Raw genomic sequence first — 21,605 nt, forward strand, 5'->3', positions numbered from 1 at the left:
TGAATGCGTGGAAACAAAGGTGTTTCCAGCTAATTTCTGTGCTTTCTCCTGTTGACCCTCTTCCATTTCTTTGCCATTTTCATACAAAAAGAAAAAAAAATATTCCTTGTGCTCTCAAGACGAAAACCCATTAATCCAATATACTAGTCGACCCTAATTGGTTCCAAATCAACATCGCAAGGAATTCATTCATTGGCTCTACAGTTTGACTTATAAAGCCACTTGTCCTTTTTCTTTTTTTTTTAAGTTTTTAGGGCAAATACAAAATCCCCAGTGGGACAAAGGACGGTTTTAATGCCAAGAAAAGACGATCTCATAATGTTCTTTTTTTTTATTTTTTATGTTGTCCATAATCCTGTTTTTGAAGAGACCTCTACCTTTCTTTTTACTTTTAAGAATATTACTATTCATGTTTGTGGGCTTACTTGTCGTGAGGATATCTATGGCTTCCATCGCTGAATTTATTCCCGAGTTCATGGTTAGCTGACTTTGGCGGTAACCGACAAGATATTACCGATTATTATTTATTTTTAATTTGATTGATTTTTTTTTGCTGAGTCACTAAAAATTGAAAGATAGGCAAAACTGATAACAACTATTTTCCTTTTTCCCAAGCTTTTTTTTTTGGCTGACCAACGAAGTATAGCAGTCGTCTTCACTGCAAAAACATATAAATTTATTTTGCACCAAAGGTTCTCAACATCAAGCACGGGTTCCTACTTCCTATAAATAACTAAATAACGACTTGCACTAAAGGATCTCGCACACACCTTTGGAATAAAATCCAAACTGTGCAGACTCGAGTCTCCATGATTTTCTGCCTAGACATTCATCTATATACCTCTTTACTGTCGATCCACAATGAAAGAATACAAAAGATTTTTTAAGGTTAAATTTTACTTGAAAAAAAAAATTGGGTTTTTATGCTATCGACGTCTAGTATTAGAAGCGCGAACTGTCACACCATGTAAAAATTTCATATACCCATGGAAGCTCAATTTTCCATCTGAAGTTCTTATCCAGTCATTTAGCAAAGAATGTGTCGACGGGCCCAGATTTAATTCCTACAAAGAAAAATAAACATAAAAATTAAGTCAAGGAGGTCGGAAGTGAAACTTGACCAAAAGGAACACCCCATTTCCAGGAAAAACAAAAAATGCACATACCAGTGCCAATTCCTCTACTGAAATAACCTTATTTCCTTCTTGCTCAAAATACTCAAAGGCTTCGCTTGCAATACCCTCCCATTCTTCAAGAGCCTCAAGCTGATATGTACTGATTGCGGCGGCAGAGAACTCTTCAAAGTCCATCTTTTTATAATAGAGTGGTTCCATCTTGAGATAGATTTTAAAAGTGTCAGCATTAACTACATCTACATAAGAAAATTCAAAAAGGAATAAAAAGTGTCCGAAAGCCCATGAGAAATATATGTAAAAATAAGTTCTAAAATCAACATTATCCATGAATCACCTTGCTATTTAGTTCTCCAAAATCAAGAAAAACGAATTCTCTCCTAGACTTCCTCTTACACTGCTATTGAGGAAATACCCTAGATTATGTAAATCAATATCCGGCTCCTCTCACATCATGCAAAAACTCGTGTACCATAATCACAGATAAACTTCAATGATGAAAAATGAACATAGCTAGAACCATGCTAAATTCTGTAACATGAGCTGCGCTATTCATTTCAAAATAAACAATGTGTGCCACTGGAAGGTAAATCAAGATATCTCACAACATTTATAATATCAAGAACTCTTGACTCCTGCATGGCGTCAGTTATATTCCTCATTAGAGCCTGCAGTTTTTCATAGTAATGATCATGAGAAAATACTGTGAATAGTAGATGATAAATAACAAAACAGGTTAATAATGGACTCAATCAAATGGATAGCATAAAGTTTAAAACCAGACTGCAGCTTAGGCAAGCCTGATAGTAGTCACAACTCTCCACAGAAAAGAGGTCTGAAAAGCCTGTGAGAGTTGGAAAGAAGTAAGACCTAATAAAAGCAAGTACTAACCGCTTTAAAATTGCTTAGGGACACGCATCCATCTCTAGGTTCCAAAAGCCTAAACTGTGCCCTAAGATACACAAGAGCATCTTCTGGTAAAGCTTTCGAAAGTGCCTGCAATGATCAAAACAAAGCAATGACAAAATATCACAAAGAATGTTACAGAGAAAACCTTGTACAACCATATCATCAAAAAGAAGGGCTACCTTGCCCCAAAAGGTAGGAAAAACAAGTGCCATATGTCAGTTGGCAATGCCAAAAAATAGGAAAGCCTGCCAATAAAATAAGCAGAAACCATCTTGTTGATTTGAGTGTTTTTTCCCTTTCCACATACTCTTTAACTTCCCAGTTTGGTCTCTCTCTCTCTCTGTGGTGGGAAGGGGAAGGGATGACCTATAATTTGTCCTTTTGTTAATCATAGGAGCCAAGAAACTACCTTTTGTGCTGCTCGTTTGAAAGGGGTGGCACGAATATATGACTTGACTAACTTGTAGATCAAAATGTCCAAAGGCACAGCATGGTTTTCATCTCGCAACCATGGGTGAGCTGAAAATATAGAGGTATTTATCAGTTTTCACGAGCACCTTTAAACCAAAGTTGTAAATATTTTATAACATGAGAAAGAGAGGGAGAGAGTATAATTTCTATAAGCTGCTTATACATGAGGTCATAACTTAATATTTATATAGCATTTCAAAATATGACTTACTTAAAGCTTGGGCAGCAGTCATTCTTTTCCTATGGTCTTTGTTCAGAAGCCTTTTCACAAAATCTTTGGCTTCTGGTGATACAGAAGGCCAAGGTGAATCATTAAAGTTAGGATCAGCTCTGATCACAGAACGAAAAATTCCTGATTCGGTTCTAGCCCAGAAAGGTCTGCTTCCACACAACAATATATAAGTTATGACTCCAATACTCCACATATCGGCTTCAACACTGTAAGATCTATGCAGTACTTCTGGGGCAACATAATATGCACTGCCAACAATATCATTGTGACGTTGATCTGCAAACGCACAGAAACTGAATGTTTTGTGTTCAAACAAATGGTTGACAAATTATATAATTTCGATGGGAATTATTTATTACATGATTCAGACAATAATGTGAGACTGAAAGCACGCGAAAATCTGAATGCATGTTATCTGAATAGCATTTGATTTACAAATTGTATGAGAAATCATATCAAATCATAAGTTCAACATGATTGCAATCAAATTGCACCACATCAAAGATTTACTAACTTGAACTGCAGTCCTTAAAGCCTCTTTTAAAATACAGTGCCACATTGTTGCCATGATCATAGTTGGAGCAAAGGATTGTTGTACATACGTAGCACATATGTTCTTGTATTACCCATGCAGCACGTGTTACCTATCACTTGTTTACATTCCAACGAATCCCCAAAGGGCTGGTGCTTAAGTCTAATTGTTTTTACTTCTCGATGTAGACAGAAGAAACAAGCTTAATACCCAGTTTAACAAATGGGAAGTTTTTATAAGTAACAAGATAACCATCATACTTTCACAAATAGCACTAGGATAATTCACATAGACTATCCTATGGCTCTTCAGCTGATAGTGCTCTTATGCATCCTAGAACAACATGATTGAAAGTTCGAACGCAAAAGGTTAATTATTTAGTCCAACATTTTTTATTCCATGTAGTTGGTTGACACAATCATCCAGATGTAAAAAATACTAATGCCAGTTTTTCTGAATCCACTTACAAGGAATTTATGGAGCCATTTCCAGCCATGTTATACTTCAGGACAAACTTTGCTAATCAATCATCACATCAGCTGAAGGTATGGTTCAAAAGAATACTTCTATTGTTAACGGACAGAATAAGATTATGGTGTTTAATGGATGACAAACTGTGCCAACTAATACAACTAAGGATGAAAAACAAGCTGCGAGTAACGCAAGTTCATAGCAATTAGAATAGGTTAACAGAATTATAACTGGACAACTTGATTTTTATTACATATAGCAACACTTATTGTTTACAAATAGAATACCAAAATCAATGCAGAACCTAGAAAACAGCCAATTAAATCTTACCTGGCCTAATAAAGTCAGATAAACCAAAATCGATAATTTTCATAGGAGCATCCTCATCTCTTGTGGTGAAAAGAAAATTCTGCAAATGTGGCCCCGTTGAAGCAAATGATTGGTTAATAACTAGAATTAGATAAAAGATAAAAACAGTGTGCCACATATTGACAATAAAATGCAGCATAGGACTAAATTAAAAATAAAGTATCATAGTCCTCTATGTCACACCTCTGGCTTTAGATCGCGGTGCACAACCCCTTGAAGATGACAAAAAGCAACTACACTTAAAATTTGCACAATTATATTTTTAGCATCCCCTTCAGTGTATCTACCACCTCTGCAAGAAAGAAACAATACGAAACATGATGTTTTGAAAATGACATTAAGAATCGCACTAGATAGTACAACAGAAAAAGGTAATCGTACTATACCTAGATAAAATTCTGTCAAGTAGTTCTCCACCTTCACATAATCTGCCAAGAAAAGAATATTTTAATTATTTCAAGGAAAAGGAAACGTATTAACTCTATGCTGGTAGAAAATGCATGATTAGACCAGACCAACTGATCCATAAAGTTAGCTTAAAAATTAGTTTCGATTACTGGATTCTGGCAGAATGCTTCATTTCAATCAGCTCTTAAACTATGAAAAGGTATCAGACATGCATGATTGACCAGGAAAAACAATTAAAACTTCAAGGTTGAGGAAGGACTAATAGAAATAACAAGTAATTTTAAAGTACACTATGGCAAGTGCACACGTACTCCATGACAATATATACATTATTGGCATCCTCAAAAACATCATGAAATTTGATCATGTGTTTATGGCCAGATAAGGCTTTCAGTATTTTGACCTCCCGACGAACATCTTCTATTGATATTGCTGTGGTCATCTGCCAAAATAACATCCAGTCAGTTGCCAATTATTCTCAAATTCAAGCAAAAGCAGGTAAAGTAAAATATCATTACTGCTTCCGACCAACCCAAACAAAGTAAAAACACACACACAGTCAGTAAGGTAAAAAGGGGAAATGTTGCGTTGAAAATTTCAAACGTACAAACAAGCCCAGACAAGGCTTGAGGGGAGGTCTACTCTGGATCTTAATTCTCCATTGAAGGAGTAACAAAATGTAAGCCAATGCCAAGTTGTTGATTACCAACCATGCATACATTGAATTATCTTGCTAAAAACTTTCTCCACCCGTTATTCTCTTATTTCCTTTTGAAATCTTAATCGCATCCCTCTTGTTTATTCCTGGCTATGACACGGCAATCAATTTCGCCAAAAAAAAAAACTATGCAGCTATATTTTTCAACTTTAATCCAAGGATTCAGACCAGAATTCCTGGCTCCTTCTATGTGCATTCGAATTTTGAAGAAAGCCCCCGATGCTTTGTTTATAACGTCAACTACCAGTGGTTTTTTTCTTTTTATTGCACTTTCCCTTCTTAATATATCAGAAATCCAAAAACCTTAAATCCAAATACTGTATTATTTTCATCATATTCACCAGTGTAACGAACTCTCCTTTGAGTCAAAGTGCAGTTTCAGCACAGTCAATACACTCAAATAATAAAATTTCAATTTCTTCCTCCTAATAATAACAACATGAACTTAAGAACAAACCAAAAATAAAGCACATACCAAAAACGACACACCTTAGCTTTAGAAATGATCTTAACGGCCACAGACTGTCCCTTGAGCTCTCCTTTCTTTCCCTTGGCCCAGCAAGTATGACCAAAATGCCCTCGCCCAATCTCCTTCCCTAGCTCAAATTTAGCTCCCAAGTTCTTTCCGTACCCGAAATTCTTGTCTAGCACCACTCCTTCCCCGTCCTCGGGGATCGTTCCTTCCACCGGCGCCGGCTTGTTCGACCCCCGCCGCCTCATGATTGCCGCCATGATTGGTTTCGCAGGAGACGGAGGCGGCAACGGCCACCGGAACTTCCTCCCCGGCGTCCTAGCTGGGGATGGAGACGGTGCGACTCCGGCGGGCAGTGGACTCGCGAATGGACTGACGGCATACGAGTTGGTCTCGACGGATGGCGTCGTCGACGCCGGAACCGGTCGCGGCTGGGAGTAGTTGACGGCGGAGTTTGCATCATTGTTGACTACGGAGACGTTTTTGCTGCAGCAATGGCCCATGGCTCTGAATGCGGAAGTTGAACTGACCGATCGTTCTCGGTCAAATCATCGGACGACGGTGGACTTTCAGCTTCAGGACTTGGCTAGCAACTGAAAAACCAGCACCAGCGAGAAAATTGAGAAAATAAATTTGAAAAAGAAAAAAAAAAAAAAGGAGGATGAAGAGAAGGGGTTGAAAAAGTTGGTAATGTGCTATAAATTTGAAAGTTGATGAGATGGACTAGAATCACAGGAAGCTGTGTTTATTAATTGTGAAAGTCACACTTGCCTGTTGCTGTCCGCCAAAATTAATATGATAATAGAAATAAAGAAAAAGTAAAGTGTGGGTCCCATTTAGGTGCCCGTGGGATGTGGCATTCAATTGTAATTATTGGATTTAAGTAAGTATAATTAACCCATGGTTGACAAAGGAAACCATATCTTAATATAGGCTAAATCTGGAAATTTAATCATTTAATCAATAGTTTATGAACTAAACAGTAATAATTTTGCTATTTGAGGTCGAATGGCAGGTGGACAGTGCCAAAATTACCTGTACTTTAAGGAAAAGCAGCTAAAAAAAGGATCCTTAAAGAGGCAGAAATTCACTACGAGGAAGCGGCTGTGATTTTAATCGGTGACAGCTCGTAAATGCTAACTGATTGGCCTTGGAAGGACGAGGACGACACTGCAACAAATCAAAATAGTCAAAAGGGGAAAACGCGTTTTCTGCAGTAGTAGGGAAAAAAAAGTTTCTTGATAGGACCAAATCTACAAGTATACCAGTTTTGTACTTTTGGGACGTGATTAAACTAAGGACACGATTAGCAGTTGAAATTTGTGACGGTTTGCTAAACTCACCTTGTGCAACTGCTTTGAATGCATCGGTCCGGCTTTGCTTGAATTGTCGGTAACAAAAATGTACTAGACTTTCTTAATTTACAAGAAGCATATACTGAAGAATAGCTTCATTCTTTAATCAGTCAAATCGTAGGTTACCAAACCATATGATCAGCAATACTTCATTACTCTTAGGTGGGAACCGGTAGTTCTTTGACTTCTTTTTAGGTTTTTTGTTAATTGAAAAAAAGATTTAAATTTTACTTTTCAAATAGAAAAATATATATTAATTAATAAATTATATACATGAATACTGACTTTTTTTCTAAGTTGAAATTGAAGATTTTAGATTTTTATATTTATTGTTTTTTTAAAATCTAATAATATTGATTTTAACTTGTCAGTATTAGTATATTAAAATTTTTAAGAGATGTAACGATCAAAAGTATTAAATTTTTAAGTTTAAAAATAAAAAAATAAATCACATGATTTATAATATAAAAATTAATTATATATTTTCTACGAATCAAATATGTAATCCATGTCATTCATATTAAAAATCCAAATTACCATCAATATAATGTGAGAAAATACATGGTGAGCATGCATTGTCTTCAAATTGAAACGAACTAATTTAAAAATCATTTCTGATTTAAATATTTGTTATTTTATCTTATCTTATATAAACTTAAAATTGTTCTTTTAGTTTAAACAAGTTGGGGATAAAAAAGTAGCCAACGTGTTTAAATTCATAACGAAAGGATTGAACTAAATCAAACCACATGTCTATAGATATTCTATTATTTGATTTCGACTTTTCAATTTAAGGAAACAAATCCAAATATATATATATATTTTCCTTTTCATAACTTAAATAAACAGAATAGAATCCTGGAAAAAGAAAATGATTGATAGATGAGTTTCCTTAACAAAAACATACAACGTGCTTCTTCCTGCATTAAATATATCAGAATAGAAACCTACAAAATTAAGGTGGCAAGTTGCCCAAGCCAACTCTACTCATTTCTCTTCGTCAACGTTAGAGGTGTCAATGGTCAGACCTGACTCGATTAACAGCTTTAAATTCTAAAAGTCTGAATCCGGTTTAGTCACGTAATTAGATTATATTTATTAGTTAAGTTTTTTAAAAATGAAATGAAATAGAATAATATATTTATTAATATAATAGTATTAAAAAATAAACTGAATCCAACCTAAGATTTTTTATCCAAAGCCCATTTTGAAATTGGGGCAAATCCACGAATATTTCGGACAGCCTGATCCGTGGACGTGTGTAATTGACACACGAAAACTGCAGGTTATGGCCGAAGTAGCTGTCACCTTCAGTGCGAGTTGGACAACCGTCGGTCCATATAAATATAAAGATAAAAGCAAAGCAAATAAAGGCAGAGGAGATATACTAGTGTATTATTATATAAATAAAGGCAAAAGCTGCATAGCGATGAACTCTTTTCCTCGATGCTTGAGGTGTTGGATATATGATCGATGCTTCAAGCTGTTGGCCTGCAGATGAGATAAACACATGCTCTAAACTCTGAGTAGTCAATATACAGCTGTGGAGTGAGGTAAGTGTTAAACGTTGACAAATCTTTGTAGTCGGGTCAGACCGCATCGATCGATTCTTGAAGACGACGTTGATATTCCTTGAACAAACATCCGTTTCACTCTATGCTTTGGATTTCATACGTTTTTCAGCTTTAGATTTAACAGCTGCAGCCTGCGGGCCAAATTTTAGTATCAAAGATATCCATTTCTTCCGCGGACGGGATTCTCAGACACAAGCGTATTACAAAGTCATTGGAGATCCACGAAAGTGTTTTTCATGTCGTGTCAACTCTGTGCATTATTTCACTGTGTACGGCTGGAAAGCAAATGATGCTTCTGTCGTTAGACAAGACCGATTGAATCAAAGAAGTGAGAAAAAAAAAAAAAAAGGCTCCTGGGTCTTTATTCTTGAACACAAAGCAGATGAGGAATACGACTTTTGATCATTTTTGGGTCAAAAAACAAGATTTAGAGGGAAATGATACGATTAATAGTATGAATTCAGATGCTTGATTTGGTCATCGTGAACGTGAAAACGGAAAGAAACACTTTACTTGATTCCAACAGTCTTTTCTAATTCAAATATTAACATTGTGTTACTGGATGAGTTTTAGATACTTTCAAAGTCTTTGAAGACAAAAGCTAATGAAAAATAGAATCTGTTCCAATTAATATCTGGTCACTTTCTTATGCAATTAATCAGAAGAAGCCGTAGGGATTATTAGCCTTGTTGGAATGGAGTCATTTTACCGAACAATAGAACAATAAAATATATAAACAGGCAATTGTAAAGCAAAGATAAAGCTACTTAATTAACTAATCTTAACGTTAGTCACGAGTATTGCAAAAGGTTTATGGCATTTAGGGAATAGCTTCATGTGATAATAATTTTTATTTATGCATAGAAAAGTTTATAGGCGAGATTTTAATTAATTGATGAAAGTTCATAGAATTACACACAATACTTATTCCGAAACACTTTTTATTTCTTTTGGTGGCACTCGAGGCATTTTACTACTTTAAACCAAAAAAAAAAAAGAACATTCTAAAAGAAAAGCCTTTAAAGATTAGAACTAGATCATGAAGCTTTTGCTTTACTATGATCATTGATTTTATTGAAGGAATCTATGCTAGTACAATTTTGTTTTTGCACGTAGTAATTGTTGTTTGAAATTAAAAAAAATTAATTTTGTTATATATAATAATTTGATGGCACCCATTGAACAATTTAGAAGGGGTAGTAAAAAAGTGTCCCAAGTCTCAAAAACCAATGGGCCTGTTTCCCTGTGTAGTCCACATGTCCAGCCTCCACAGGGGCTTATATCTATGTGCTAAAAGGTTATTTTAGTCAAAATAGTTTTGACTAGGCTAGAAAAGTGGACGGCACGCGCCACCGGAATGCGTGATGGAGTCATAGTATAATTGTAGATGAAGTTGCCCTATAAATGGCGGGAGCCTTGCCCGGGTCGAAATTTCACACGCCCAATCATCTCTCCCTCCCATCTCTCTTTCTTTTGGCGTCAAAATCTCACTGTTTATCACAGTCAAAAATTTCTCCAAAAACTCTCTAATCCTTAAAACCCAACTTCCCCATTTATTCCCACCCTCTCTCTCGTTATCATTTGTCTTCTTTTCTTCTAAATTTCATCAATTCTAGGGTTTAGTTGATTTATTTATTAAAAAACCCTACTTTTTTTCTTTATTTTTCTACTTTTTTTTTTTTGTGGGTCTGCTCTTTGCAGATAGAGGAAGTTGGAGAGTTGGAGCAGAGAGGGCCATTCTGATTCAATGGAGGCCGCGGCCAGTGTCGCCGCCACACGAAGCGGTTCGCTGCCGATGCCATCACCGTCGCGGAAGGAGTGGCGTGCCGTTTCCGACCATCACGCGGTTCGGAACCCCGGGAATGAAGTGGTAATTTCATCTAATCATGAAATCGTTCGCTTTCGGTTTTTATTTGGGTTCTGAGAAAATGTTAACTGAGAACAAATTCCTGTTTCGAATATGAAATTCCTCATTGTTTGGGTCTTAAAAGAAAAGTGAAAAACAATTACCTGGATTAATTTAAGTGTTTGATGTTCTTCAGTGTTCTCCGCGAGCAGAAAATTAGGGTTTATCTCTTCTTTTTTTTTTTTATTCTTTGACTTTTTTAATTTGTCTACCTGTATATACTTCAAGTATTCAATGTTTAATAGTACTTATTTTACCTTCTTGTTTTAAGTTTCTCAGTAACAAAATTTGGATTGGGTTGTTTGGATCGATTATATACGCGCCAACTCTGTGCTTTATGATTGAAGCATTTTTATGCATTAATTGGGACATTTGGTTCACTTTTTTGGCAAGTTTGTGGTCCTTTGGTTGTTAAAATAATTGGGAATGTGAATTGGTTTATGTCTACTGTTTTAAGTGTTAATGTAATCCCACGAGCTCAGTGTGTCAAACCCTAGTAAGTTTATTGGGTTTACTGCATTGTAGAAATTTCCATCTGTGAAAAGCCGAGTTGAGCATCAAGTGATGTTCATTAAGCTGTGAAAGATATTTATTACTATTATTGGAGCATTGGTGTTCATTGTTTGTTTTATTCAGCTTTCTTGTGACATGCAGGAATTGGAAAGATCAAAGCTGGGACAGTCAGATGAGAGAACCATATACGAGGTAAGGTTTTTGCTCTTAAAATTATAATCTATTTTGAGAATGATGAAAAATGAACATATTTGAATGCTTATCAAGGTGCAGCATGGAAGAGAGCCTGCCGATGTTGACTTCTGTTCAATCACGGTGGATGGAAGTTTAGATGATGACATATTGCAGCAGCGGATTCATAATGTTACTAGACAGAGAGAGGAGCTCCAGCAGATGGAGGTTGAACTTCGAGCTCAGGCTATTGCAAGATCAAGGATCCTGGAAATGCAAAGCAGCTGTGATGCTAAAATCAAAGCCCATGCAAACGCTGCCTCTAAGCTTGAGGTTTGAATTTAGAATATGATTTGTAGTATGATTGTTCTGAAATACAACTTTCAGAGAAAAAGAATTAAGTCATGTTTTAACTTCTTCTATAACTTATAATATTATCTTTAATTTATTTAAAAGGAAAAAAAGAGAATTAAGTTTTATATAACATTATAAACATTAAGAAATTTATGTCATCATGTGTTGACTGTTGAAGTGAGTTAATGTTAAACCTGTCTTTTTCTGGAGTTGAATCCAAGAAATGTTGTTATTCAATTTGAAATTACATATTGAACATCTCATGTTTGAAATAGTTTACAAAGTACCAGTTTGATCTGTTGACACTTGAAATTATTTTAAGCATGCTACCAGTAGATTCTACCGAAGGTGCTGTCTTTTTGTGACGATCAATCTGCATTTTGGCTTTATTTGCTTCAATAGGAGCAACTCCATGAAAGTGAACAGGCCATACATGAATTAGAAAGGAAAATGGAAGAGAAGGAGAGAGAACTGCATGCCATCAAAGTGGAAAAAGAAGAGGTCTGTCAATTTGTTCGTTCTGTTTTTGGACAAACTTTTTTCCTTTTTTTTTGATTGATGTGTTGTTTAGTGAGTCATGTATAAATTAATGCTTGTATTATCTTGGCAGGCCTGGGCAAAGGAAGACCTTCTAAGAGAGCAAAATAAGGAGCTGGCAACTTTCAGGTGTGTGTTTGTGTTTTACTTGCTCTACCTTTTTATTGGCAGTAGACCTAAGCCTCAAAGCATACCATTGATATGAATGTTTTATTTATATTTCCAATTTCTGTGAGACCAACATGAGTGAAAATTTTTAAACCTATTCAAGGGTTGAGGTAATATGTTAGCTTAGTTTTTTATCTCTGAATATAAACCTTCTGAAATTTAGATGTGTTTCCTGTCCTTTTTTTCTTTGGCAGAAGAGAACGTGATCATTCAGAAGCTGAGAGAGCCCAACATATAAAGCAGATACATGATCTTCAAGAGCATGTTCAAGAGAAAGAGAGGCAGCTTATAGAGTTGCAGGAGCAGGTCCATACATTCGCATGATTTATTGCACTAGTTTTCTTAGTTTTAATTGCAGGAGGTTAAGGCATTAATATTCTATTACATTGTCTTTGGTGTGCGTCTGTAGGTTATTGAAAATTACGGTTACTTATTTTCAGATTAAATTTATTTACAAGAACAAATTTGTTTGTGTTGGAAATGGTAGCCATGCAACAATTGTTCCAATTTCAATTAAGTGTAATGTTGATTGCTAGATCAAGCTGCATTTCCTAATAGTAGTCTTATTCTTCAGTATAGGGCTGCTCAGGAGACCATTCTTTATAAGGATGAACAGTTGAGAGAGGCCCAAACTTGGATTTCACGTGTCCAGGAGATGGATGCGTTGCAGTCCAGCACTAATCACTCGCTACAGGCTGAATTGCGAGAACGTACAGAGCAATATAACCAGCTCTGGCATGGCTGTCAGAGACAGGTTGATGAGCTTTTAGTTTCTTGTTTACATTTTTCTCTCTTTCCTTTAAATAAATAGATTTGTTCTCATTTTAGCACTTTTAAATTGACCTTCTTCCCGGTTGTTAATGTTAGTTTGCAGAGATGGAGAGACTTCATTTACATACAGTACATCAGCTTCAACTTGAGCTGGCTGATGCAAGAGAAAGGAATGGTTCTTATACTGATGAATCACATATATCCCAAGCAAATTCAAAAGATTTATCTCAATTTGGTCAAAATAATGGAAACCAAGTGGATTCTAATGGAAGTGGTGCAACAAATGCTAATGCTGGGGTCATTTCAAATGGGACTTCAGACAATGTTCAATCGTTTGCTTCAGCTGGCAATGCACCAACTCAGGTAAAATTGCTGGCTTTTCTTTGTTGTCATTACTGAGAGTGTATTGTAATCAGAAATTTAATATTTATAACCATCTATATGGTGATGATAGGTGTACACCTTTCTTCATATGGTTATGTATTTCAGTGACAAAATATGATACAACTGTATATTTAGTTTTATTAAAGTAATGGATGTCTAGACTCCTCCCCTCCTTTCCTCTTTCTACATGCTCATCTTATATCTGGTTTGAGCTGGTGCTTATAAACTCATTTTTACAAGTTTATAGTTGTAAAGCTTAGCGCCAGCTTTTAATAATAATCAATTTGTGATCTTTCTGTTTTGTGTTACTCTTTTTATTAATTCCTCTCTTTGTTCCTTTAAATGGTTGTGTTAAATATCAGAACCAGAATGACCATGTTTCGAGTGTTCCGATTGCTCCATCATCTCTACTTGGGATGCCTACCTACCTCCCACCTGGGCAGGTGACTGCTTTGCATTCGTTTGTCATGCATCAACAAGGGGTTCCCCCTTCGGTGGCATCTCATGTTGGACACTACTCAATGCCAGCAATGTCATCCATCCAACAGTGGCAGAACCAACAGGTATTGTCAGACCAATGCATTATCATTTTTTCCTCATGTTTTCTTTGTTATATGTTTTTGGAAATATAATGGTTTTTCGTCGTGCTTTTCAGACTGCATCAGAGGGTTTCCAGCGATCTGCACATAATCAACTTCCACCATCCCAAACTGATCAAAGCCTTGGGAGGTCAGATGTAAAGTATGATTATGAAATGTCTGTCAATGGACAAACCATTCATCCAGACTATCTGGATCATATCAGCCAAGGGCCAGAGGCCAATTCTGTGATGTCATCATCTGCTGGGAAAGCACAGGTTCTTTAAATCAAGATGATTTTATTAACAGTGCTTAGTATTGTGGTCTTGTGTTCTCGTAAATTGTTAAGACCATTTCTTTGCAGGTCCTTGAGTCAATTAACACAAGTTACATTGTGGACCCACAACCTGAGCCAAGCTTGCAGCAAGTTTCTTCTCAATTTCATGATGCATTGAGATTGGGCACTCTTGAACAGAGCTGTGAATCCAAGGTTTGTCTGTTTGGCTAGGCTTCAGGCAGTTGGAAATCTCTTAGAGCTAAATTCTACTTGAATTTGAACTGGACAGGAACAGAATATTCTGAATATGAATAATCACGTGCTGGAGAACCAAGTTCTAGCAGTAGAAGGAGCAAGTACTGCTGCTAGCCCATCTCCTCCTGATACTTCAGTGCACTCTGTTAATTTTAGTGAAACAACAATCAACGATGGCACTGATGCTACTTTGCCCGAGAAGTCTGTCTCAACTGGGCAGACTATCTTGATATCAGCCAAGACTTCAGAGACTGCTCTGCTTGATGAAAGATCATTATTGGCTTGCATAGTTCGCACTGTTCCTACCGGTGGCAGAATTCGGATCAGTTCAACGGTTAGTGGGTCTGCAAATAATTTTTCCTACCTAGGTCAACTTAGCTAGTATGACATTTAAGCCCTGTAAAAATGGGGTGTGACTTGTATCTGTCAATTGCAGCTACCAAATAGGCTGGGGAAAATGCTTGCACCTTTACATTGGCATGATTACAAGAAAAAGTATGGAAAGCTGGATGACTTTGTAGCCAGTCACCCCGAGGTTTGTTTCTTGCAACTTTTTACATTTTTATATGCATGCGGATTATACTTTCTGAAGAGTTCAAATAGTGATTTTTTTTGTGATTTCAGTTATTTGTGATTGAGGGTGATTATATTCAGCTTCGGGAGGGAGCCCAAGAGATGATAGCAGCCACTGCTGCTGTTGCCAAAGTTGCTGCAGCTGCCGCAGCATCGTCTCCTTACTCCTCATTTTTGCCTTCTGTTGCTGTTACTCCAATGGCACAGCCTAATCGACTAAAGAAGGTGCTCCCATCAATTGATTCCAACCATGTGAAGAATGAGAATGCTGTTTTCAAGGAGTATGCAGCCATCTCTAAAAATGCAGCTGATAATCGTTCACAGCTTTTAGGAATGCAGAATCAACATGCCAATGGCATTTGTTTTGGTGTGGCTGGAGGTCTCTCAAATGTAAAGATATTGAGCAAATCTAAAGATCCTGCTGAAATTAATGGAGCAAATTTTGAGAGATCAAGTGTGACAAGTGTTGAAAGCAAGGGCTCTGGTCATGGAAGGTCTAATTCAAATTTTGTTGGAAAACAGCAGGGCAGGTATGTGGCTTAAAATTCTGCAGATTGCCAAAGGTCATTTAAAAGTGTATGTTTTTGTGCCATGAGCTAATTGAGCTTAATTGTGTTGTACAATGGCAGGGCAACTGGGGCAGCATTATCTTCTAGAAGATAGTGGGTGCATTTACCTCAATTGTGAGTTGTTTAATTTATTGTGTTATATGTTCGTTATCTATGCGTCCTGTATTCTATTACAGCTCCTTGACCAATTTTAATTTGCAATGACCTAAATTTGAATCATTTAGTACACTGAAGTACTAAGAATCCACACTATTGCAATTGCATTAGATAATGTGTTTGTCCTTTCCTGTTGGGATTGAGTGAAAGTCTGAGATATATCATACACTGTCACAGCATCTGTTTTTGCACTAAGCAGTTATAGAGTTTTATGGGCATGTCAATATTAAGGGTAGGATAATTAGATTTATGAACAATTAACTCAACCTTCATAAACTGATATTTTAGTTTGTTGGTATAGCATATTTGAATTTCATTGTTTTTATAATCATCATTTAACTAAATTAGTTTCGAGATTTACCAATTGCATTTTGTTCTGGCAGGATATACTGAATTGCAATGTTCAGTTGTGGAACATGCATTATTGCAGATTGCAAGCATCTTGGGATATGATTTGTAGTTAAATGTATCTCCTGATCTTGGTCATCGGCAATCTTTTACATCTGAGAAAATTCTCTGATTGGATCATAAGCTGACTATTTAAATTGTTTTGCTGCGCCTTTTGGCCGTCTGTTGGAAGAAAACACTATTTTATTTAATGCGTGTTCATGTCATACTCAAGCTGCACATTTTATTTCCTGCATCAGTATTCGAGGCACCCATACGTAACTATGCATTCTGGTACGTCATACTGATTTCACTTTGTGAATTCCTAAGTAATTAAAGCAATGGTGAATCGGGTCAAATGCTCATCCAGCTGCTTGGTTTGCCTTTTGGAGTATTTAAGCGGAAATTACAATGGAATGCAGTCAGTCAAGCCGCACGCAACTTGGGTTGTCATTTTTCAAAATTGAAATGCTAGCAGCTCATATTGATTACTTAACATTGTGGACGCAGAGGGTGGGGTCTGGGAATTCCATGGGGCCAAGGGCTACTTAAAAGCCACCTACGGTGAGGAAATTGCTCAATTGTTTTACAACACCTAAACTAAAAGAAACAGAAAATAAAGAAAACTTAATAGAGTTTGGCCTATTATGAACGCTCTTGGAATCCACACTCCCAAGAAAGAAGTTGAAACGCGGAACTTTGGGCCATTTTTGAAAAAAAAAAACTATACCCTGGATTCCTGACCTGAGGATTATTGCCTGCCTCCAATTCGCTAGATAAGGGGTTTTGAGCGGTTGAAGAAATCGTAAGCATCTGATCAGATGCTCTGTACGGTGCTTAAAGGACGTTAGCCCAAATGGTACAACGACCGTCATGTGATGAATGGGATATTGTTCACACGATCACTTTGCCATAATTGTAAGATTATCCATGCAACCTAGGAAGCTTAAAAGAGTTTTTTATTCATACCCAATGTGTTGCCAAGAGATTCATGTGCGCAATACAACTCAAGTCAAAGAGACGACAAAAAACACAAAGTTAGCTCTCCACATGTATTAGAGATATGTCCATACCACTTTCTTCCTCATTTTCCGTAGCACCAAAAATGACAGCAAAATGCAATCAGATGATTTGAGGCAGGGAAGTACCGGATGAGCTCTACACAATATAAACACCAGGGTATTAGCCATGTTAACATCATTTAAGCCTCATGCTCTCAGTATCTGTTGCGTTATGTCCATAGGCGGAGTTTTGAAGGCCTTCATCAGCACCATCTTCTGAGCTATCCTGTTTGATTGCTTGAACGTTCATGAAATTGTTTCCAAGCCCACTTTGCACGCCCTGATAAGTACCACTAGGGGCAGCAGATCTTAAGCCCATTTGTGGTTGGTTGAGTTGCTGTTGTTGGAGATACATCAGCTGCTGTGTTTGCTGCTGCTGGTCATTCAAATGGAAAGGCAACTTCGGAGCTAAGAAACCTGGATGTTGCTTAGCCATTACAGCTTGTGCACACTGAACGTATTGCTCTTGCTGCACTGCAGACTGTGGAGGCATCTACAATGTTTCACAAATGAGCTCAGATAACTGCATTTTTAGTTTGTTCAAAGATCTTAGATAGAAGAAGTCTCTGAGACAGCACCTGAGAAGATGTTGTTGGTGCTTGTGGCTGTGCATCAGCAATTTTAGCTAGATACATTAGGTTCTGCTGCAGCTGAGCTTGAAACCTGAATCATTCATATTAAATCAGAGTAGATGTCATAAGTAACGGCACTGGTAAACAGACTATATTACTCATAAAGACTTAAACATACAGATCTACCCTAGTTCTTCCGCTATGGTGGCCCCTGTTCTACAGTTCCTTACATTACTCAGAACAATAATAAACAATCATTCATCTCATCTTTGAAATAATAGATGACCAAAGTATCCAATAGGTATGTATGTGTTCCTTTGCAGTTTTTGCCAATACTACCATTTTAGAATGGATCTCAGAAAACTCAGAAAGCTTACAAGTTGAGCACTTAACCAGCGCTGAGGAGGAAGCAAACGAGTGGTTTAATGCTTTCTTTCCGAGAATTTAACAATCCAACTTTACAAAAGAAAAATTTTTTATGTGAAGAACTCAATGTAAGGGGTGAGCCAAGAAAACCAACCACAGAAGGCCTATTAAATGCATATTTACCAAGGAGATGCACCAGAGACACTGTGAAGCATGAATGGGGGTAAAAATACAAGCCTTTTAACATCAAGGAGTGAGTGAATGCCATTGATCTAAACATTCAGCTCACGGCATAAATCAGAACGCCAAGCCCAATAACGATTTGATATAATGTAGGAAGTAAACAAAAGAGGAACATTATGTTTAAAAAGGGTCTCTCACGAGGCATTCTCAGCGAACTTCCCCTGGTTTTGATTCTCCAGTATTGCCATAATCAACTGTTTATTCTCGTCCAGGCACTGCAACAAGCATGGTCCATCATCATATCAATATCCAAGAAACAGATACACGTTTTTCTCAACACACCATTCTTGTTTCTCTTAAAGAAAAAAGAAAAAAATTTAGAAAGAAAATTGTCCACATTAACCATAAGATGTGCAGCTAAGAAAAGAAAATGATATGATTATGAAAACGATGATAAATGATCAAGAACGTCAAGTTAGAATTCGGAAAAGTTACTTTGATCACAGAAATAAGCACAAAAGAGAAATGCATGCAATACCCATCAATCAAAAACACAATAAATATCCAGTGTGTTAGAAGGGCAATGCTGTAAAGATCAAATAAACCTTCTGAATCTGCTCAGTGGTGATGGTCATCAACTGTGGAGTCTGCTGCATATTTCCCTCTTCACAATCACAAAAACGGAAGGAAAAAAAAATGAAAGAAACGCAGACCCTAACCCTAAGTTTTTCTTGAAATGGGAAGAAGATAGAAGGAGAAAGGGGGCAAAAGAGGGCTGCTTGTTCTGCTCCACGCTTGCAATGTGTATTTTTGCACCCTCTCTATTTATATATATTTGCTCCGCTCAACATATGTTGCCGCAGCCCACAAACAGCAATTACTAAATTGAAACGCCCAAATATAAATACTAAATAAAAGGCTGATGAAACGACATCGCTAAGTGGAGTAAGTGAGCAAAAGCGGTGTCGTTTTGAGCTATGTTTTCATACATAAAATTAGTTTCTTACGGGAAAAAGAGCATAAACAGAAGATAGGAGAGAGAAAGGAAGGGGGAAGACCAAAAATGGGTTATGTGTTGAGGGTGAGATTGGCTTCATTCTTCACCGGGGCAGCAACGGCATCGTTTCTGGGTCTCTACGTCCTCTACAAGGATTACAAGGTTGCCCATGAATCCATCACCCAACAGGTATTCCCCCATTTTCCTATTTATATTTGTTTCATAGCACGTGGGGTACCTTTCAATCTCTTATGGAATTCATGGATTAATTTCTGGGTTATTAGATTTATGCTTACTTGCAAGTTTTATTTATTAAAGTCCATATCGTGGAGCTAGAAGTTTGGAGGTATAGGAAAGCTCGGAAACTAAATTTTGGGTATTTTATATGATCTTTTTCTCTATGTGGGTGTGCTGATTTTTTTGTTTGTTTACTATACATTTGCAATATGAAGGAGGCATCGCATTGCATATGTAGCTGCTTAGAAGATTGGTGATTATGTCGAATGTTTGACGGTTATATGATAATGCAAGAATATGGTCGGTTGTTCTTGTTCTGGGGGGATTGGCTGTTACATATTTCTCTTTAGGCTGCATTTCGTGGTTGACATTCAGCCTAACCGTAGCAAGATTGGGTCTAGAAAGGATCTATCATTTGGTAAGGGAAGAAAACGATTTTATCTTGGATAAAAAGGTTCAATTTTTTTGGCATAGGCTCTGAAAGGCAAAACCTGGGGTTCCTTATGCCTCTCTGAGATTAATGCTGACACCTTGTTTAGTTTCTCACATTATTTCAGTCCGACAATTTGGGATGGTCTCTTCTGCTCATTCCTATTATTAGACATCCAGTGCCTTGTTGCTTTTCTTCTGGCCATGGTTATGTTTTTCCTGCCTATTATTGGACGTATTTCATCTACGGTTTTTCTTTATTGTGCCTTACAAAACCATTGATATACCCAACTATAGATGTAGTTTCTTCAAGAGTGAAACCATAATGTTAAAGTATCCTAAAGGTTAGGATGGTATGAAAAAAGAGTAATCAAAGATGCCTGATTAGTATCAAATTCTGATGCTTGAGACTCCCAATTGAATCCCATTCAAGAGCTACTATTTTTTCCACTTGTGATGTGAAAAAGGATGAACTACCTAAGACAACGAAGTTATCTGATGGGAGCAATGTTTACAGATGTTTTATTAAACAGAATAATCAACAAAAACAGATGGTTTTTTCCCGTTTGTTTGATTTGATAGATGCATGTTTTTCTGGTGCTTTAATCTACAGCTATCTGGGGTTTTTTTTGTGCGCTTATATTTCACTTTTCCCTTTGACTCCAGGTGAAAAGTCTTCATGAGTCCCTAGATAGGCGAATCTCTGCTGTGGAAAGTTTGAAACGAGTTGAAACTTCGCAGCATGTAGAAGCAGCAGAATAGGTCCATTGTTGCAAAAAAGATTTCCTAAATATGCAATTGGTTCCTGGGTAATGTTTTTGTTCTCCTGATGAAAAATAATTGTAGCTGAACTTTATGTACTTCTGGATAGAATGATGGTATCCTCGGCCAGTTGACATAATTTGCCACACTTAATTCTGTTTTTTTTTCTAAATTGGGTGAAACAGTGATTGTATTTGAAAATTAAGTTTATGAGAATCTAGACTGCCCGTGGTTTGTTGTATTTTTCAGTACTTATCTGGGTGAATTGATGTATCATATCTTGCAAGTTATTTAATTGTTGGCTGAGTAGTTGTGTGATATGTTAATGAAACCTTACCATCCTTTTTACCATGGTAAACAATTGCTTCATTGAGAGGTGGGGAGGGAAGATAGTACGTAGTTGCCCTTGAAGCCAATTAAATTTGACCAAGGTTTCATCTCCTAAAGCAATGTTGTATAAGGTGCATGCCTGGGCAAGTGTTTCGTTGTACGCTTGGCAGCAGGCAGTCGGTGTGACATAGGGCCTTTGAACTCCGGTGCTTGTTAAAGTCTTTCTGGCAATATGTAAGGATTACAGTAAAAGCCTAATGCTTCAAAACCAATCAGTTTCTAGAGTTATAAATGTAACCTATCGTTACTTGGGTTTAATCTTTAAAGATGGTTATTAAATCAAAATTTCTTATTTCTTGATATGGTTCCAGTTTTCAGTTATAACTATGAACTCATGGAAGAACTTTCGGTTGCTATCTCATTTT

General features: G+C 36.8%; 4 protein-coding genes across 7 annotated transcripts; 2 read left to right on the forward strand and 2 right to left on the reverse strand.

The window, feature by feature from the left end:
* Nucleotides 642–6,426, reverse strand: LOC18605841 (CDPK-related kinase 4). Of its 2 annotated transcripts, none has more exons than XM_018118365.1 (11): nucleotides 5,733–6,426; nucleotides 4,837–4,967; nucleotides 4,504–4,545; nucleotides 4,301–4,409; nucleotides 4,079–4,157; nucleotides 2,725–3,021; nucleotides 2,452–2,561; nucleotides 2,025–2,129; nucleotides 1,739–1,801; nucleotides 1,167–1,334; nucleotides 642–1,064 (listed from the first exon to the last, which is right to left on the reverse strand). In XM_018118365.1, exons 1-11 carry the CDS (start codon nucleotides 6,216–6,218, stop codon nucleotides 927–929), a joined length of 1,728 nt encoding a protein of 575 aa, XP_017973854.1. In that variant the 5' UTR covers nucleotides 6,219–6,426; the 3' UTR covers nucleotides 642–926. The 2 variants fall into 2 exon arrangements, with proteins under 2 accessions (XP_017973854.1, XP_017973855.1); XM_018118366.1 differs by having other exon boundaries at nucleotides 5,719–5,804.
* On the forward strand, nucleotides 10,061–16,608 carry LOC18605842. Of its 2 annotated transcripts, none has more exons than XM_018117835.1 (16): nucleotides 10,061–10,514; nucleotides 11,205–11,255; nucleotides 11,331–11,567; nucleotides 11,991–12,089; nucleotides 12,199–12,254; nucleotides 12,488–12,599; nucleotides 12,868–13,047; nucleotides 13,161–13,427; nucleotides 13,811–14,011; nucleotides 14,104–14,304; nucleotides 14,391–14,516; nucleotides 14,593–14,892; nucleotides 14,995–15,093; nucleotides 15,183–15,661; nucleotides 15,761–15,814; nucleotides 16,240–16,608. In XM_018117835.1, the coding sequence occupies exons 1-15, from the start codon at nucleotides 10,392–10,394 to the stop codon at nucleotides 15,792–15,794; spliced, it is 2,565 nt and encodes an 854-aa protein (XP_017973324.1). In that variant the 5' UTR covers nucleotides 10,061–10,391; the 3' UTR covers nucleotides 15,795–15,814; nucleotides 16,240–16,608. The 2 variants fall into 2 exon arrangements, with proteins under 2 accessions (XP_017973324.1, XP_017973325.1); XM_018117836.1 differs by having other exon boundaries at nucleotides 11,337–11,567.
* LOC18605843 (GRF1-interacting factor 2) lies at nucleotides 17,167–19,307 on the reverse strand. 2 transcript variants are annotated; one of them, XM_007039117.2, is made up of 4 exons: nucleotides 19,031–19,307; nucleotides 18,624–18,700; nucleotides 17,883–17,967; nucleotides 17,167–17,797 (listed from the first exon to the last, which is right to left on the reverse strand). In XM_007039117.2, the coding sequence occupies exons 1-4, from the start codon at nucleotides 19,079–19,081 to the stop codon at nucleotides 17,441–17,443; spliced, it is 570 nt and encodes a 189-aa protein (XP_007039179.1). In that variant the 5' UTR covers nucleotides 19,082–19,307; the 3' UTR covers nucleotides 17,167–17,440. The 2 variants fall into 2 exon arrangements, with proteins under 2 accessions (XP_007039179.1, XP_017973326.1); XM_018117837.1 differs by having other exon boundaries at nucleotides 17,167–17,785; nucleotides 19,031–19,300.
* Nucleotides 19,287–21,093, forward strand: LOC18605844. The gene is made up of 2 exons (XM_007039118.2): nucleotides 19,287–19,611; nucleotides 20,755–21,093. The coding sequence occupies exons 1-2, from the start codon at nucleotides 19,489–19,491 to the stop codon at nucleotides 20,848–20,850; spliced, it is 219 nt and encodes a 72-aa protein (XP_007039180.1). The 5' UTR covers nucleotides 19,287–19,488; the 3' UTR covers nucleotides 20,851–21,093.

The sequence above is a fragment of the Theobroma cacao genome, chromosome 3 (assembly GCF_000208745.1).
Source record: "Theobroma cacao cultivar B97-61/B2 chromosome 3, Criollo_cocoa_genome_V2, whole genome shotgun sequence".
NCBI classification, from domain to species: Eukaryota; Viridiplantae; Streptophyta; class Magnoliopsida; order Malvales; family Malvaceae; genus Theobroma; species Theobroma cacao.

Coding starts and splice junctions, on each gene's coding strand:
- LOC18605841 (XM_018118365.1), bottom strand. CDS start 6,218: ATGGGCCATTGCTGCAGCAAAAACGTCTCCGTAGTCAACAATGATGCA. Junction 4,410..4,503: donor CTTGACAGAATTTTATCTAG/GTATAGTACGAT, acceptor TCTTTCTTGCAG/AGGTGGTAGATACACTGAAG. Junction 2,562..2,724: donor GACTGCTGCCCAAGCTTTAA/GTAAGTCATATT, acceptor CTATATTTTCAG/CTCACCCATGGTTGCGAGAT.
- LOC18605842 (XM_018117835.1), top strand. CDS start 10,392: ATGGAGGCCGCGGCCAGTGTCGCCGCCACACGAAGCGGTTCGCTGCCG. Junction 11,568..11,990: donor ACGCTGCCTCTAAGCTTGAG/GTTTGAATTTAG, acceptor TTGCTTCAATAG/GAGCAACTCCATGAAAGTGA. Junction 14,305..14,390: donor CATCTGCTGGGAAAGCACAG/GTTCTTTAAATC, acceptor ATTTCTTTGCAG/GTCCTTGAGTCAATTAACAC.
- LOC18605843 (XM_007039117.2), bottom strand. CDS start 19,081: ATGCAGCAGACTCCACAGTTGATGACCATCACCACTGAGCAGATTCAG. Junction 18,701..19,030: donor CCACTGAGCAGATTCAGAAG/GTTTATTTGATC, acceptor TGCTTGTTGCAG/TGCCTGGACGAGAATAAACA. Junction 17,968..18,623: donor AAGTTCGCTGAGAATGCCTC/GTGAGAGACCCT, acceptor TGAATGATTCAG/GTTTCAAGCTCAGCTGCAGC.
- LOC18605844 (XM_007039118.2), top strand. CDS start 19,489: ATGGGTTATGTGTTGAGGGTGAGATTGGCTTCATTCTTCACCGGGGCA. Junction 19,612..20,754: donor ATGAATCCATCACCCAACAG/GTATTCCCCCAT, acceptor CTTTGACTCCAG/GTGAAAAGTCTTCATGAGTC.